The 15055-nt window shown below is 44.0% G+C and overlaps 1 protein-coding gene across 1 annotated transcript in view; it reads right to left on the minus strand.

Moving 5' to 3' along the window:
• Window positions 1–15055, minus strand: part of LOC109291070 (growth hormone-releasing hormone receptor-like) — a 42951-nt gene that overhangs the window by 23480 nt on the left and 4416 nt on the right. The window contains exons 3-5 of the mRNA XM_019507930.1: window positions 7019–7121; window positions 6020–6127; window positions 4050–4150 (exon numbers count right to left, since the gene is read on the minus strand). Of these exons, the coding sequence (XP_019363475.1) occupies window positions 4050–4150; window positions 6020–6127; window positions 7019–7121 (312 nt within the window). The remainder of the gene's footprint in view (window positions 1–4049; window positions 4151–6019; window positions 6128–7018; window positions 7122–15055) is intronic.

The raw sequence follows: 15055 nt of genomic DNA on the forward strand, positions 1-15055 counted from the left end.
CAGCCAGGCAGCACCGGGGGTTGTGGAGCCACTGCCCACCAGGCACGTGGCATGGTTAGGTCAGACCATCCTCAACCCAGTCCTTAAAGCAGGTTGCGGGCGCATGTTTTAGGACAGTCCAGTGGTGATCATTTGATTCACAAATCATTCCCTGCTGCAGTTTAAATCCAGTTTTGTTTTGCAAGAGCGAGTTAATTTTTCAAAAGTCTGAGGGTGAAATCCTGGACTCATTGAACTTGATGGCAAAACTTCTATCAACTTTGTTGGACCTTGCATCTCACTGCAAGGTTTTTATCTGCAGGCATTGATGGCCAATGTCAGAGACAGGAAATTCCCTGACAGATAGATTAGTATTGGTGGCTGTCTCATATGTGGTGTGTATAACACAATATATCCATCTTTCATAACATTTCCTCCCTGCCCTTCTCCGAGTTCATTTTCAATTTCACATTTTGCTCTTGGCCCTGCTCCCTACTCTGTTTTTTTCTACTGGGTTTTCTTTTTTCCTTCTGTTCCCAAGCTCAAGTTTTCCCAGGTATAATGACAGGTTTTCCTTGCTTTATGCGAGTTCTGTATGTGCAAATTCACTCTTATGCAACGACCCTTTTTATACCAAAAGATCATTATATGAGAGGTATATTCATATTCTGATCGGTGTGGTGGAAGCTCGCAGTCAGCTGCTTTATGCGGTGCATTGTGGGAGTGGTGCACACCAAAATATGGTTTCCTATGTGGATCTGTGCTCCCTGCTCATTGTCTGCGACACGTGTTTCTGTAGTTGCCATCCCCATTACGATAGTGCCCTGTGCTTGTGCGCACTGTCTGTTGTTGGCAAGTACCAAAATTGTCTTGTAAAAGTGGGTTGGGGGTCAGTACAGTCGAGGTCGTGGAATGTATCCCTATTTGTTACATTGTAAAGTGGGTTTCCTTTATGCAAATTCAAGTTATGTTGAATTTGCATAAATTCAGGAATGTATGCAAATTCCAGGAATGCATAAAGCCAGGGAAACCTGTACAGCCAAACAGTTTTGGAACTTAATTCCTGCTTTTTTCCAGGGCATGTTATTTGAGTGTATGTGGACTGACTTCATCTATCCATACTGGAAACCGCAAGGAGAACTAGACAGATCCCATTTGAGAATCTTTAATTGAATTTCAGGTATTTCTTTTCCAAAATTTGGCAGTGTCTGCCTTTTGAGTCCTATTTCAACTTTATTATATACTTTCAAACACCCAGTCAGTCACTATATTTCTCCTGTTTGACACAAGAAAGGATAACAGATTAGACTTTCATGGTCTAATTCCACTGCATCACTCCAGAAAACGTTATAATTAGAGTCTTATGGTGAGAAGTGCTAAGCATGACTGAAACGTAAGACATAACAGGCCTGACACTGCATCCACCATCACATAGGCAACACACTCCATTCAATGCCCTGGTAGCTCTTACTGCATTGCTCCACCCAAAACTCAAATAGGGGAGTCAATAAGGAGTTGCCCTGTGCATTGACACAGCAGATCTGTTCTAGTCTCATCCCAGCCAGCTGACACCGAGCGTAAATCAGATACAAACGCCATACAAAGCAATAGCCCAGTTCCCAAGTGGATAAACAAGCAGGCTGAGGAGTTTACCTAAATGAAAGATCAGGGCTACTGCCAAAGAAAACAGCAGGATTATGCTGTGATTGTTTTTTCACTAGAAGTGCAAGGAAGCAATAAAAAGCAGGGGGGAGAGGACATTTTTTTAAGCATTGCATTTGAGGGGAAGTGCTTGTTTACACAGCATGGCAGGTACTATAAATCAGCTGGCAGAAAAAAGGAAGTTGCAAGCTAAATAACGTGATAACAAACAGGGAAGAAGGAATGGGAAGAGGACCAGAAAAATCTAGGAAGCCCCTGTGCAAAACAGGTTGTTGACTAAGGGCGTGTGTAGACGAAACGGGGGCCCTAAATTGAAGCGGTGGGTTTTTGAAAACACCGCTTCAGTTTAGGGCCCTTTAAACCTGCATGTCATGCACACACCCAAACTTACCTGCCTCTCCAGAGGTGGGGAGGGCAGGATGAGCTGCCGGAGGGTGGAGAGGTCCCTGGGCTGCAGGCGGGGCTGGTGCTTCCTTCCATGGCAGCAACAGCCTCCCCCAGGCAACACCCGCCTGCAAGCACCTGGATAAGGTGGTCCCGGGGGGCACCGCAGCCGAAGAGGGAGGCACCGTGCCTCCACGCAGCTCAGGCAGGTAGGCTCCAAGGAAAAAAAAGATCAGGCTCTCCGCTATTGTTGGGTGGAGCCTGTCTTCCCAGGCTGCTGCCAGGCTTCCTGCAGAGCCCCTGGGCTGCATGGAGCCTGGTGCTTCACTTCGCAGCTGGCAGGGCACCAAACTGAAACTCCTCGAAGAGTTTTAGTTTGCTGCGCCCCAAGTCATTTAAGGCACATTATGCCACCCACTTTGCTACAGTGGCTGGAATTACTACACGATACGCCACGGATGCGTGCAAACACCAACACCATTAAAGCGGTGCAAAAGCATTTAACCCACTTTAAAGTGTCGTGCACACATGCCCCTCATTTCACCCGCACACGGCCAAAGCTCTTTGTCACAAGTGAAATTACCTTCACCAAATAAAAAACAATCTTGCTCTCATTCTCTCAGCTAGCACCACCGGCAGCGTGCAAACTTCCCTGTGAATCTGTGAATCTCCTTTTCACACCCCACTGGAGTCTTCTGTTTTACTTGACTGGAATTATTCCAGATTTACACCAAAGCGATTAAGAAAATAATTAGGCCTCATTACAACGCAGTTTTTATACCCGCATAATATATTATTTAGGGATGGGATTATTATTTTAACAATATAGCTTTACCAGTACAATCCAAATATGGATTTGGTTATACCTGTATTAAAGTGCCTAACACCAATTTAGCTTAATACCCTTCCTAGACAGGAATAGCTGCTACATGAATCAGTATAATTATGTTGATTAATTAAGCCAATACTAACTTCATGTCAAAGAGTAAAACTTCCCAGCATTTACAATGTCTAAGTGACACTGGGTGTATCTACGAGATCCTAAATCACAGTAGACTAATTCTACTGTGGATTAGCATGTCACCGTAAAAGCCGTGCTAACACCCAAATGCACAGTAGAATTAGTCTACTGCACATTAGCATCATGTAAAACATGTGCACCAGTGCTTCTGTGCGGTAGTGCTGATTATGATACATCAAATTAGTACCTATTATTACAGGTACTAAACTTAATGCGCTATAATTGCAGAGCATTAATGTACATGTAAACATGCCCACTAACTCTGAGAATCAAGCTGAAACAATTCTGATCCAAATTACTTGGGTGTAAAGTCAGAGAAACTCCATTGGATCAATACCAGTCCAAGGGAGAGCCAGGTGGCTGTGCACAATACACATTTTACAGTCCAAATTTCCTCTTGCTTAGATACTTTTACTGATTATTTTTTCTGTAACCAATCTGTTTTCTTACAATAGGCATGGCGTAGGCATCCAGCCTCTTATGTTACACTGGTAGAGACTACATCACAGCTGAAATTCTCTTCAAAAGATTAATCAAAACTCATGACAGAGGTGATATCATTTACTAAACCAACTAGATATTTGCCAAAAAAAAAAAAAAAACCCTTTATTCTTTGAAAAGAGGGGCACTTGCCATAGACTTGCTGTAATGCTACCAACAGATCAGACTTAAAATTCAGTCCCTTGTTTTACAGACATTTGGGGCCAGATTTTTAGATGGTGTCAATTAAGATCAATGGAGTCACACACATGCACATCAGCTGTAGGTTCTGCCTCTACATTTTGCAAATACAGCTCTCTAAACTTATTAGCTGCCTTCATTATCACTCTCTCAGGACAATAAGTGTTGTGAATCATTTTGCCAAGTAAGCAGCCATTCTTCCTCGTACCTAATAAGCGGACGGCCACTTAAACCAAGTTTCCTCCACAGTGAACTTCAGAAACAGAAAAGAATCCTAACAGCAACTGCACATGTCTAAACTCTGTTTGCTCAAGGAACTTACTTCTTCAATGGGAATCTCATCTTCCACTGGGCAGGCAATATGGTATGAGGGAAATGGATCTGACCATCCTTTCTTCGTGCAGTTTCTTCTCACCAGGCCAGCTAAAACAGAAAAGTTCTGTATTGCTAAAGAAGCCCATGCATTCATTCCAGGGACAACCAAATTCAGCAGTAGTAGGTTGCTTCCTATTAAGGAACCGTAGAATAAGAGAAGAACAACCCCTGCTAACAAGAAGACAGGGAGGAACAAAGTTCCTCCTGATAAGGAGCACATGGTTGCAAGTCTAGGACAAGGGGAAGCTTGTGAGGTTCACTTCTGAACTTCCTGAAGTGTCCTCCATTGAAGATCAACATTGCCCCAGTCACAAAGAATCGTTTTTGTCCTTCCAAGGTTCCCTGATATAAGCTGATGACCATGCTCTGGATAAATTTAACTTCTCTTGTATAAGAGATGGAAACTTCTTCTCCTCCCAAATCCAGAGTGGGTTTCTCTTAGGCACTTCATACCCAGAATTGCTGTGCTGTGCATTTTCTGTAGAAGCAATGAAGAGCTAGGGAGGCAACACAAAGCAAAAACCCGTCTCACGCACGATGTATAATAATGTATTTGCATTGTGACAGCACATTGGAGTCACCAACCAGGGCTTCAGTGTGCTAGATGCTGTACAAATGCAGAGCAAAAAGATGGGCCCTAAGATTCAGTCTAAGTAGAGTTTCTCTCTCCGTCTATTCTGGCCCTGCACCAGTGAATTCGGGGTGATAAGATAAAAACCATATCCACCATTATGTGTTATAAAAAGAGCAGAACTACGGAAATTACTCACAGGAATGGCTTGTTTGGATATTAACTATTTTGTTCAACACCATATCTGTGCTTGGTGCTGTGCAGATGAGGAAGCAACAGTGAAAAATAACTAGCTTTCCTATTTCATTTTTAGGGCTTTTCTGTTTCTCATACAGTGAACCCCAGAGGGAAAGACCCCCACCCCCACCCCCACTTCCCCTGAGACAGACCTCATACCATGCTAACATTTCTCTTGCTATAGGATAACTATAATCAATAGCTCCTAGTTATACTCTACCCCCTCCCCTATGCCCTTTGTGTCTACTCCCTTCTTGACATTGGATACAACTAGCTGGTTTATCTGGCATAACTGTTTTGTCCGGAGAGTGATAACAGGGTTTTCAGTAGAAAGCTTTATGAGCCAGATCCAGGATAAGTCTGAGGATTTTATGGGAGGAAATGAAGTTTGCAGATGAAAGGAACGTTCCTGATCCCTTGTTTATAACTAGCAGGTGTCACATGCTGCGAGGAGGGTGGTGGGCAGGCTTGGGGGATTACTGTTTTTTCTTTTGAAACTGCCAAATCTCCGTCTTTCCTGGAAGCTCGGTTCTCCCCACATGTTCTCAGTTATCAGGCCAAATTCATCTCCAGAATAAGCAACTGCCAAGCCACTGATTTCCACCAAGTTACATCTGCTTTCATCAGATCTGCTTCTGGCCAGATTTCATGGCAAAATTCTGCTTCCCCTCTCTGTTCTCGGCCCTAAGGACTGCTCACATCATTCATTCATGATCCTTTCATTTCATCCCATATTAATCACAAACTAAACCTCTTAAGGCCCACTGTTGATTCAAACAGTACTCCCTGATGAACCCAAGAGGCGCTTTCCCTTTGGGCTGATCTCAAAGCCCTTTGAAACAAGTGAGAATTTCTCCATGGACTCAAGCACTTTGTTTCAGGTTCACAGTGTGAAATGCTAGACCAAGCCCCAACCATGGAGGTCACCCAGGACCCCAGACAAACTGCAAAGCACCCTCTAACAAAGGTAGACGTTCCTGGAGTAGCACTCTCCTTACCCCCACTTTCCACATGGCTCAAGCCTTGCTTCCATGACCCTCGCTTTCATGAGCCTAATGGGGTCATGTGCAAATTTAAAGCAATGAAATCAATCTGCAAGGGTCCCTCACCTGGCTTCTTCATGAAGTAAAAGAGGATGTTCGGACATGGTAAGGCAATAGTCTCTCCAGCATCTGCATCAGGCCAGCACAGCAACCGGTCCCATGTTTTCTTGCAACCTCACAGAGGAAAGGAAACACATTGCTAAACCTTCTTTGTATTTCAGTATGAAACATCTCATTGTAGCCATGACACCACCAGGGAGACTATGCTGGGGGAAATGAAGGAGGAGGATTTCTGCAGCAAGGCCAAGGAACTCATTGCCGCAGGATGATGTGGAAGCCAATGCTACCAGGCTCTAAAGGGAATCAGACGTATTTGTGAAGGACAGGTCAAGGATGTAACCTGCTGGTGGTGACTGAGAGGGTCTGACAGGGGATGAATTACACTGCACATGTCCTGTTAATTATAAGCCAGATCCAGAGTAAGTATGAGGATTTTAGGGGAGGAAATGAAGTTTGCAGATGAAGGACTACTCTTTGTCTCCAGCATTCACTAGTTACCAGTGTTGGAGACCAGACACTGGTCTAGGTGGATCTTTGGCTATTCTCATGTTTTTATATTCACATCCCGTTTGAGGTGTCTATCCATCTCACCAGTCCACATTTTTGAAAGATAACTTAACTAGCTTCTTCCAGGCAATGCAGCACATATGGTGTTTTCAATGGGCTTGGAGCCGGGAGATGGGGTGACATGGTTCGCTGGCACTGCGTTTCGGGCACAGAGAAAAAGCAAAGTGGGGAAGAAAATCAAGGGAGCAGAGATAAGGTCATGGAGAAGGTGAGGGAAGAGTGAGGCAGAAAGGCTGGTCAAGACACAAGGATAGCTGATCCTGAATGAAGGACCATAGCATCTGAACTTGATGTCCAGGGTGATGGGGAAACAGCAAAAAGACTTGGGTTCAGTTCTAGAGCTGAATAGAGAGGTTACACATCTTCTTCCTCTGAACCAGCTTCATTCACTTTTCAAATCCACGGCCTGTTTCCCTTTCAAGACACCATATACTGTACCTTTAGTCCCATTTCCCCAGTCTTCAGCATCCCTCAGACACTCATTCTCATTTTTCTTTAGCTCAGTTACAAAATCGCATTCTGGATGGACATGCCCAACCACCTACAAAGGAGAAGAGTTTGTCACTTAGGTAGATGAATATCACCCTGCCTCAGGCATTATCAAGGACTGTTTCCTATGTTTCCTAGCAGTAGGCAGCCCCTCTCCATAGCATTGCACTTAACTCAAATGACTACATCCTCTGGGAGTCAACAGAACTATGCAGATTTCCATCAAGAGCAAAGCCGCAGTGGGTGTAAATTATGATCACTCCATGGACTATATAGGAGAGGCTCTGCCCCACATAAGGTTTGGCTCAGAATACCTCTCCCATCTCTGACAAAATAACATTGTAGGGATTTTGTTGTTGTTCTTTGCAAGGTACTTTTTTTCTGTTCCCATCGGCATCTTCTGCCACAGACTTCAAAAAGAGCAAGTGTGATGCATTCATTATGCTTTCGGCCCATCTACATGACCGATGCCAAAGGTAGGATTTAATTCTCTCCAGTTCGGTAACAAAGGGCTCCCATAAAAATATATTCAAATGGACAAGTCATACTCGCTGCTGTCTGGGTGCTCTGGACCAGGTAAAAGAGGGACAAAAAGAAATATAATAGAGCCCATCCCTACCCCACTTCTCCTGCAATCCCAGCTGCTATCGAGCAGGATACTAAGCTACAACCCCAAAAAATGCTGGAGGGTTGGATAGAATCAGGGTGCCATGGCCAAACAAGGTGTAGGCTGCTGGATCCCAGTTATAGGTTGCAAGCCAGCTGATAAATATACAGTGGGGTGATATCCAGTGCTGTACATAACTCCTTTTCATGGGAGACGAACTACAAGCTCTGCTCCTCCAAACCATCTCTCTCCACACCAGCAGGACAGTTCGTATACCCAACACATGGTCAACCCCACTCCACTTCGTTTCACTCCCATCTGTACTGGGCAGAAACATCACCCATCAATGCATCCTTTTAAAAAAGAAAAGACAAAGTGAAACAAGCTGAAATCTTCCTGATGAACAGGTGGTCGGATTATTCTATTCAGCCCCGCTGGATGCAGGAAGGATAACTATTCAGCGAAGTTTGGAAATAGATATCTTTCTTGCAAGTCATTCAAAGGGCAAAATGTAATAATTCGAATCCACTGGTGTTCCCCATTCATATTAACATCCTCACCTCAAGCTGATCTACAGAGCATTCAAACTGATGGGGCTAGCTTACAACTCGAAGCTCTCAGCCTGCGCTTTAGTGAGACACTGAAAATGACGCTGTTGATTTGGACAGAAAAAAAAAAAAGATTGGGCTTTATGGAAAAAAATATATATATTGAACCTGGGATCCCATGCCATGCAATTCTGTTCTCAGCTTTTCCTGATTGGACTGCAAGACTTGAAAAGTGGCCTTTGAAATTAGCAGTGCCTATGAATGCCAGTGATATATTCCTATACTAATTCCTGTGTGCTGCGTCTTTAAATGCCCAGAGTCTTTTCTAGCGGCCTGCAGGACAACAGTAATAGGGGTCAGTTCAGAGTGGCTGCATTTCATATTACACACTTTTAATTTCTATTCCAGACTTGGATTTATTCCTCCTTTGCTGTTCCCCTTAATCAGTAATGAATGAGATCTATATGAAAAGGTCATGTTTCATCCTGGTGTATTGAAACCATAGGAGAACATTGCTATGCTAATCAGCATGAAAACTAGCCATATCTTTCACTGAATGGATATTTTATTTTATTGAGCCGGTTTGGTGACCTGCGTCCAGAAAGATCTTAGCAGGGTGGAAATGTACCCAGTTGCCCAGTCAAAAGAATTTCTCCTGGCAAAATGACTCTCTTTTGCTTTTGCCTCTGAAGACTGCCTTTTGAGTTCAGTAAAAGTTAAAAAACAAAAACCCTGTCTGGCTCGTTCACAAACCCAGAACCCAGGGAAAATAGAGTATATTTTCTTTTTTGCCCTCTCTAAACCTGAAAAATTCATGAGAACTTTTGTTCACGTGCCTGTGAAATAAAAGGTCCGTGATTAAGGTTAAAGGTCACTTCTCCAGGGTGTCCTAATTTTACTGCAGCTCCTCTAATGCAGCAATGCTGAGCAGTTGCGATTCCCACCATCTTGACTAAAAGCTGCAGATCTTTTATGGGCAACAGAAAACTCAGACGAAGCAAAGTGAAAAGATTCCCTGTCCCTTGGTCTGTTATGGGTACACACACATCCAGCCAGCCCTGGTGTCTAACTGCTTACCTAGTGGGCACCTCCTCTGGCCATATTTCTGAACACGAGCATCTACTGTGCTGTGCTTTGGGGTCAACTCAGTGTAGATGTACTCGGAGCACACAAACCAGAGCTGGGCCTGTGGGGGAATTAGCTGAGCTGAGCATCTCAGTGGCTGTTTCATACCTAAGGGTATTTGGGATTTGCACCTAAGACAGTGGTGCATGTATAGCTTTATGTATAGGACGAGAACTTTCTCTACCTATACAAGTGTGCTGGCAAAAATATAGGTGCCTGGGTACTTTCAAGGCACCTAGGAAGTTGGTTTGGGTGGGGGTGGTTGTGGGTTGCTTCTTTGGACACAGGTGGCCAAATCCTGCTTATATTATGTGACAGTGGCTTGAATGCTTTTTTTTTTTTTATTGTTACTGCTTATCTAGTAATTAGTTACTGGAGGTTAGTCAGACACTTGAGTCTCCATTGCTTCCAGTCACTTGCACCTGGACAAACTGTGGGCCTTAACATGCTGCTATTGTGAAGTTTCCTCAATATATATGAAGGTACATCTGCACTGCAGCCACATCTGCACCATGGACATTAGTGTGAGAGCTGCTCTTCTAAACATTTCCAAGCTTTAAAGCAAGTGGCTGGGGGCTGCTAGAAATCTAGCCACAGGAGCATGGACTTCAGCACAGACTAAGCTACCAAGCATTTACTTAGCCCCTGAACACCCCCAGCAATGCCTGAAGTAGCTCATTTCAAGCTGGTGCAGGTATACCTTACATGAGCTGCAGTCACAGTCACAGATATACCCCGAGAAAGGTGAGGAACATCATAGGATCATAGGAAAGCAGGGCTGGAAGGGACCTCATAAAGTCATCTAGTCCAGCCTCCTGCTCAAGCCAAATCATCCAGCCACGTGTCTGCCTACACTGCCCTTGAAAATTTAAACAACTTCTCCAGGCAGCCTGTTCCAGTGCTTCCCACGCTCATAGTCAAAAAGTTCCTCCTACTCTCCAGCCTAAATTTCCCCTACCACAGCTCAAGTCTATTGCTCCTAGTCCTGTCCCTTACAGCCACAGAAAAAAGCCCATCTCCATCCTCTCTGTAATCACCCTTCAGGTATTTGAAGGCTGTTATCAAATCCCCCTTCAATCTTTTCTTCTCCAGAGAAGCATGGGTAGAGAAAGAAGAACATGCAAGCTGTGTAGCTAGGCAGACAGTGATGTTTGCATTGGATAGGGCCTCACTTTTCAGGTTAACATTACAGATTCCTCATTTTTATGCATAAGCAGTCACACATAGAAAAGCTACCTGTTCCCCCTCTGAATTAGTCATTAGAGTTTCCCTTATCCATATCAATAGTTTGTTGTAAGCGAGTGTGGTTACAGTAGATTTATTTGCTGGTGCATTTCTCCCTCCCCTGGTCTCTCCCCCTCCCCACCTCTCCCACACACACAGTTAGCTATAATGTGCAGCCAGGCTCTGGAAAGGGATTAAATGTTCTGCTCTGCTTCTCTTCCTCCGGACCAATGGACAGCTCAATGAAAAGCTAAGAAATTGTACCAACCTAGCACTGGCTTGGAAGTCAGATCTGGCCCTATACCCATGGCCGCATCCTAACACTACACTAATCCAGATAATCAGCCCCTCTGAACACCATTAAACTCTGAAAACATTTGGACTCTGACCTGGCCTTTGAATCTTTGCCCCATATCTAAGTACATCTCTGGATGTCGATCTCTTATCTCCCTCCATGATCTTGGGGTCGTGGAGGGGCCCTGTAGTAAACCCCCGCGTAGAACATGAAGCCCTGTTGAATCCTTTGTGCTCACCCCTTGCAATTGCCAGGATGACAAAGTTGCCGGATCAGAACTTGGCCCTTAAGAGGTAAGGATTTCAGGCCCAGAAACTTCACCCACATATCCGCATTAGTATTCTGCGTGCAGGGTAGTCAAAGAATTTGGGGGCAGAGGGAGGGATAACTGTGTCACCCATCATAATCCATCATAATCTACTGCATTGGCCCAGATCCTCCAGCAGCATAAATTATCAGAGATCCATCCAATAGAGCTATAAAGATTGAAAACCAACTGGGGTCTGTCCTATTGCATCTTTCAGACACTTCTTTACACCCACTTAGGGCTGCAGATCTTGAAGTGATCCCACAAGTCCAGGTTTTGTGGGGTGGGTCAGACAGCATCGCATGCAGCCTAGATCTGACAACAGCCTCTGGGCCTCGTGTTTTAAGTAAATAGCTACTCATGATGACCCTGACTTTTGGAAACAACTTGAGACATTCACAGGTCTTGCTTTTCAGCAGATGCCCTATGTGGCGTCTCAGGGAAAACATCCGGGCTAGGTACAGACATTCAAAAAGCTTGAGGCAGAATCAATCTAAGCTATGCAGCTTTCTGTAAGCGGTGTAGTTTAGATTAGTAGTGAGCAGATGTTTGCCCTTTGGTGAGCAGGCAAGTCTTAGAGTGGGTTTTGCCATTTTTAAATCAGTCTCTGTATGCTGAACCTCTGTTACATAGACCACTTTCCAATCCCTTATACCAGTTAAAGTGTTGTGTCTATACCTGGCCCAGAGGTGCAACAAGCAGCTTTTTTGCTCTGGGTGGAAGCTCTTTCTCCCTGATACTTTCACTCTGACAAGGGAGCTCTGATGGTTCTTCACTCATATCAAATGTGAAAACCCCACTGTCAAAGAACAAAGACAGTTTTGATTCACAGAAGCTAAAAATATCCTCAAGGTGTCAGATTCCTTTCCAAGTCCAAATCTAGGAGGAAGAGAGGGAGCTATTTCTCTTTGCTACACATCAATCGTGATCTTGATCTTTGATTTGAACCAAGACCTGCCTTGAACGGAGCACTGCTTGTACAAAGTCTGGACAGGGAATCTCAGGATGGTGATTCGGGAAAGAACTTGGGAGGGGATGAAAGTCAGTACTCTCAGTACACTGGAGGGGGGAAGTTTGAGTGGGAAAGGGGCCATATTCTAACGTTCTTCACACACAGTGGTGCATCTGCATGTGACATTAATGTGATGCAATAAACTCAAGAGCAGTTCATGCCAGAGTCAACCGGTCCCAGGCTCAGCTTCTACACGTGCACCCAGGACACCAGCAATTTGAGCTGAGGCAGAGCAAGCCCCAGGCTGCCTGGGCTGACCAGATCCAATTTACACCCCCGGTCACTGTCTACACATGCTTTTCAGTGCAGTAAAATACTCTGCCATAAGATAGTACTGTTCCCGACAGTACTATCCTACGGAAGAGTTAATTACTTTACTGCACCCTAATCCTGGTGCATGTGTAGCCAGTGACACTGTACTATGGAGTGAATTAGACTACTCCGCAGTAAAACACACATGTAGATGCCCCCAGGTAGTAGTGTGTAATTTAGTCAATGGTTTCAACAGACTCAGTAGGAGTTATGAGGTACACAGGCTGTGGTGGCAGTGTGGTAACAGAGTGGTTAAGATGACTTCCTACAGCTTTAGGGTTAGGAGTGCAAGCCCTGCTCTGAACGTGAGCCATGAGCTGCCATAAGCTGCCCCCAGCTGTTAGTGAGTGTGTGGTCATTTACCCTGGGGATTCAAAGGCAGCTGGACATGATGTTTGCCACATGACACCTTTGGGTGTACTGCTGACTACAGAAACTGGGGTGTCTGCAACATATTTGCCCTATAGGCAGTTAGGTTTGGGAGGAATCTTGATTCATGAGACCGGCATAAGGGTATCAAAATCTAAGGTATTCAGAAAGGAGAATAACAAATTTAGAAATGGGTGAGGGTAGAAAACACACACAGCCGTGGCAGGAAAGTGGCTGCGTCTGAAGCTGCTGTTCTCATGCCTCTAAGAGCTGCATTCAGAATGACAATGAGAGAAGCTGTATCTTTCCCAACATTTTTTTTTCTATGGGATCAATCCCATTTTTTTTTGCAAGGACACAATACAAAGAGTACTATGCAAAAAGATAGTCATGGAAAAAGTATAGGGAACATGGTTAATGTTTCCAATAGTTCCCCCCCAAGAAGAAGTGTATAAATGTTCATCTTGTGAGGTTGTATAATTAAAAGCTCTGAAATGTAAAATTAAACTGAGGTTCCAAACATGGGGCCTGTTCCAAATTTAGGACTTGTTTTCAGAGCTCCCAGCACCTACAATTCTTATAAGTGAATCAGATTCATGGGCTCACATAGTTTCATAGTTTCTAGGGTTAGAAGGGACCTGAGTAGATCATCTAGTCCGACCCCCTGCCATGGCAGGAAAGAGTACTGGGGTCAAATGACCCCAACAAGGTGTACATCTAATGACCCCAGCAAGGTGTACATGACCCCCTGAATATCAGGCTGATTGTTCAACATCTAGTTACATTAGCAACCAACACATGAGTAAAGCCTGCAGAATTAGAACATTAAGAAATATCAAACAGTCTATCCACTTAAAACAGATCATGTCTTATTCCTGCTACAATCTGCAATAAAAACCTAACATCTATTTATCTGACTTTTCCTCTGGTGTTTCCTCCCATGTGTATCACCACAGAGCATTATTTGCATGTTTAAACTAGTTTATACCGAAAAAAATTGAAAAAAAAATGTTTAAAGACTTAAACTTTTAAAGCCACTCCGTAACCATAACCCAAGTAACACAGGGAAACAATGGTACCAAGAAATACTAATGGAGAAGGTGGAAAAAAGTTTCTTCTCTCCTTTTCTCAGTCAAAGATCGAATGCTCACAAAACACCTGATCTGCCATCCATACCCATGCCAAGTACCACCTAACTTTGTGAGCAGGTGAGTTTTTGTGGGCTAAGGTGTTACTCATCTTACGTAAAGGTGGAAGAATCCTGCCCAGAAGAAAGCAAGATCCGTGCTATGTCCTTTAGTGAAGAACACGACTAACTAGTAGGACCAGATTCTGCTCCCCTTTTTATGGGGAATAGTGCTCCCCTCCCTTAATAATTACACTGAAGCATTGCATGAATGCCATAGCACACCACGAGGGAAATGAGAGGTGCATATAAAAAAAAAATAGGCTTTTCCACAGTTATTCCATATCATAGCCTATTTCTTTCCAGGTGCAAAAAGATGTTGTGAGCCCAATGATCCTGTGATGTCGTGTTCCATGGATCACCACCCCTGAGGGGCGTGATACCGTAAAAAAGGGGGTACTAGGTGTTTAAAATGGCATTATAATCTAAAGCAAGGAACAACTTGCTTCTCCATCCCCCACTCTCCTTTACATGAATAAACATGTAATCTGGCTCCCAAATAATTGTCTGAAGCAGAATGGTGGTTTTTTTGGACAGTTTTTCTTTACACCTTTTATGAAGTTATTGGGCAAACCTCACTATGATAGAAGACGGCAAAACTTCTGGGGATTCTGGTCTATTTGCTCTTATCGCTGTTATCGTCTCAAATACTGGCACACTACATGTTACAAAAACACCAGTGAAATGTCAGCCTGTAACGTGGCAGATGTCAAAGGTTAACACAGCCATCCCCAAACTCACAGCCTCCATCATATTAACTCTTCTCTATTTCCTTTTTTTTGTTGTTCCTCTTTTTTAAATCCCCCATACACACATTTTGCTATCGGCAATGTCAAAACATTGAGTAACAGAGCAGTGAAACACAATGTTACACCAATCCTGCAGCTTGTATGCCTCTTCTGCTACAGCTTGCACTGTTCCTAGCATCTTGCAATTTTTAATGTGAATCAAAGTCAAATAAAGGAAAGGGTGTGGGGGGGGGGGGGAAAAGAGGGGGTGGC

Source organism: Gavialis gangeticus, unplaced genomic scaffold (assembly GCF_001723915.1).
Source record: "Gavialis gangeticus isolate Ggan-Ray unplaced genomic scaffold, GavGan_comp1, whole genome shotgun sequence".
In the NCBI taxonomy this organism is placed as follows: domain Eukaryota; kingdom Metazoa; phylum Chordata; order Crocodylia; family Gavialidae; genus Gavialis; species Gavialis gangeticus.